The sequence below is a fragment of the Bison bison genome, unplaced genomic scaffold (assembly GCF_000754665.1).
Source record: "Bison bison bison isolate TAMUID 2011002044 unplaced genomic scaffold, Bison_UMD1.0 scf7180017864248, whole genome shotgun sequence".
Classification (NCBI taxonomy): domain Eukaryota; kingdom Metazoa; phylum Chordata; class Mammalia; order Artiodactyla; family Bovidae; genus Bison; species Bison bison.
In genome coordinates this window covers 2,377,424-2,378,703 of record NW_011494820.1, presented here as the reverse complement: position 1 = coordinate 2,378,703, position 1,280 = coordinate 2,377,424, and the positions used below count along the sequence as shown (strand labels likewise).

Here is a 1,280-nt window from a genome sequence, read left to right as displayed (position 1 = left end):
TCTTGGCTGTATCTGTGACCAGCTGGGCCTGGGACTGCGCCTTTGTCAATCCGGTGGGGAGATGCCCTTGGGACTGTACCTTGATCACTGCTGTGGTCAGCTGTGCCTGGGACTGCGCCTTCATCAGCTTGGCGGGCAGGTGTGCCTGGGACGGCGTCTTAGACAGACACACACTCAGGTGTGGTTGGGCCACGGCGGCGGGGGGTTGGGCTTGTGGGTATCCTTGGCCCTGGGCCATGGTCAACTTGGCAGACACGTGCTCCTGGGGCAGGGCCTTAGTCAGCTCGGCCAGCAGATGGGCCTGAGGCGAGCCTGTGGTTGAACGAGGGGCCAGTTGTGCTTGAGGCAGACATGTGCTCAGAGGCGCCCCAGCGGTTCTCTCAGGCCCATACAGCTGGGATTGAACCTTCAAGATGTCCGTCCTCGGATGTGCCCACTTGTTCCTGTCGCTCGCCACTTTTGCCCAGGTCAGATCCCCGGGCATTTCCATGGCCATACTGGTGTCAGACGTGGTTTCCGTTTTCCCTTGTTTCTGGGAGAAGGCCTTGATTTTCTCGCCTTCCAAAGGAGGCCTGGCTGGAGGCTTGGGAGCCCCAGCCCCCGGATGCGACGGGGGAAAGCATTTCACTTTTCCCTCTGTCAGGTATGAGCGGGACGAGACCTTGACTGCCCTGGTCGCCTGTCTCGCGTTCACCGTGGCCCTGGCCTTTGGTCCACTTAGACATGTGTGGGATGAGGTGTCGGAAATTCCAGCTGTCGCCGCTGCTGAAAACGGAGGCTTGAGGTTTCCAGCTGCTGACGGGGGCAGGCACAGGGTTTTGAGGATGGTGGCCACTGAGCGTAACTGAGCTGGAGTCTTGGTGATCATGGCCGCCAGGCGCGTCTGGGGAGGAGCAGTTTTCGCCACCGTGGCTCCTTGGAGCATCTGATGAGAGAGGGTCTTGGTCGCTGTAGCCACCTGACATGTCTGCAGTAGGGTCTTGGTTCCCGTGGGTGCTGGGTGCGTCTGGGGTGGCGTCTTGGTCAGCAAGGGCACTGCACACGCCTGGGGCGGGACTTTGGTCGCTGTGGCCGCAGGCCGTGTCTGAGTTGGAGACTTGATCATCGAGGCCAGCAGGCCTAGCTGGGGTGGGGCCTTCGTCATCGTGGCTGCCGGTCGTGTCTGGGGTGTAGTGTTGGTCATGGAGGTTGTTGGTCGCATTGCAGCTGGGGTCTTGGTCCCTTGGGTCACCGGGCAGGGCTGGGGTGGGGTTTTGGTGATGGTTATCATGGGCACTGGG

The 1,280-nt window shown here is 61.2% G+C and overlaps 1 protein-coding gene across 1 annotated transcript in view; it reads right to left on the bottom strand.

Annotated features, from left to right (window-relative positions):
* LOC104993907 (uncharacterized protein KIAA1683-like) overlaps positions 1-1,274 on the bottom strand; it is a 6,181-nt gene extending 4,907 nt beyond the window's left edge. The window contains exon 1 of the mRNA XM_010847310.1: positions 8-1,274. Coding sequence (XP_010845612.1) covers positions 8-1,270 — 1,263 coding nt within the window. The 5' untranslated portion in view covers positions 1,271-1,274. The remainder of the gene's footprint in view (positions 1-7) is intronic.
* Positions 1,275-1,280: the final 6 nt, after the last annotated feature.